Here is a 930-nt window from a genome sequence, read left to right as displayed (position 1 = left end):
GTGATCGCGACGCTCGGCGCTCTTCGCGATGCGGCGCAGCAGCGCATCGACGCGGTCATCGAGGTTGTCGAACCGCCGCATGGCACCCGGGGTGTGTCTGCTCCTATGTGTCGCTGGGCGTTCCGCACTAGTGTCTTGCTTTGCTAACGTATTCTGCGGCGTCGCAGGCAGGCATACACACACGTATTCAAATGTATGCGTTCGGGGGCGGAGTGTGAAGAGTGAGATAAGGAGAGAGAGAAAGAGAGTGAGTGAGGGGGTGGGGTGAGAAGGAAATGAAAGAGATATCGAAAGCTGCTGCATCTGCCGTACTCCACTGAGCTGCCGAGCATGCAGTCTTACCGCGCAGCACCCAAGAGGAACTAAAGAGGTATTTTCTAAATTAATTGTGCCCTCTTCTCATCTCTCATTTACTCCCGCCACCCCCCGTTCCGAGAAGCGGTGTGTTTGCCCCCCGCTCCCGCCGCTGCGCCATCGGCGCCACGTGGAAGGCCGCACGCAGGCACCAAAAACTACGCAGTGAGGGTGCCGTACATGGAGCGTCGCGAAAAGGCGATCATCAGCGTGGCGAGGGCGGGCGGCACCACAACACAGTGGCACCGCTGCTGCCGGAGGAGCTCTGCGCCACGGCCACTCTCCATGCTACCGCCACCGCTACTTTTGTTGTTGTTGTTGTTGTTGTTGCTATTTGCCTCCGCACAGCTGACGAGAAACGCCCACAGCGCCTGCAGCAGCGGCTCATCATGTGGGAAGGTTGACAACGAAGCGCCACCAAGCCCGTCCCCATTTCGCTGCTGCTCAAGTCGCTGCCGTGATCGCAGCGGCTCGTCATTATCCTCCTCCTCCACGTCGTCATCCAACTGCAACAAGCGCTCGTCGGCGTCGTTGCCGTCCTTCGGTCCCGTGAGTTCGCGCCTGTCGGACTCGTGC

General features: G+C 59.8%; 2 protein-coding genes across 2 annotated transcripts; both read right to left on the bottom strand.

Moving 5' to 3' along the window:
- On the bottom strand, positions 1–303 carry DQ04_22901010 (hypothetical protein; the record flags this gene model as incomplete). The annotated part of the gene is made up of 1 exon (XM_009318130.1): positions 1–303. A coding segment is annotated over one exon (303 nt), but the record flags the coding sequence as incomplete, so codon positions are not given.
- A 209-nt stretch (positions 304–512) lies between these two features.
- On the bottom strand, positions 513–930 carry DQ04_22901000 (ATP-dependent RNA helicase; the record flags this gene model as incomplete). The annotated part of the gene is made up of 1 exon (XM_009318129.1): positions 513–930. A coding segment is annotated over one exon (418 nt), but the record flags the coding sequence as incomplete, so codon positions are not given.

Source organism: Trypanosoma grayi (assembly GCF_000691245.1).
Source record: "Trypanosoma grayi strain ANR4 Tgr_2290_V1, whole genome shotgun sequence".
Lineage (NCBI taxonomy): Eukaryota > Euglenozoa > Kinetoplastea > Trypanosomatida > Trypanosomatidae > Trypanosoma > Trypanosoma grayi.
This window is presented reverse-complemented; position numbering and strand designations above follow the sequence as displayed.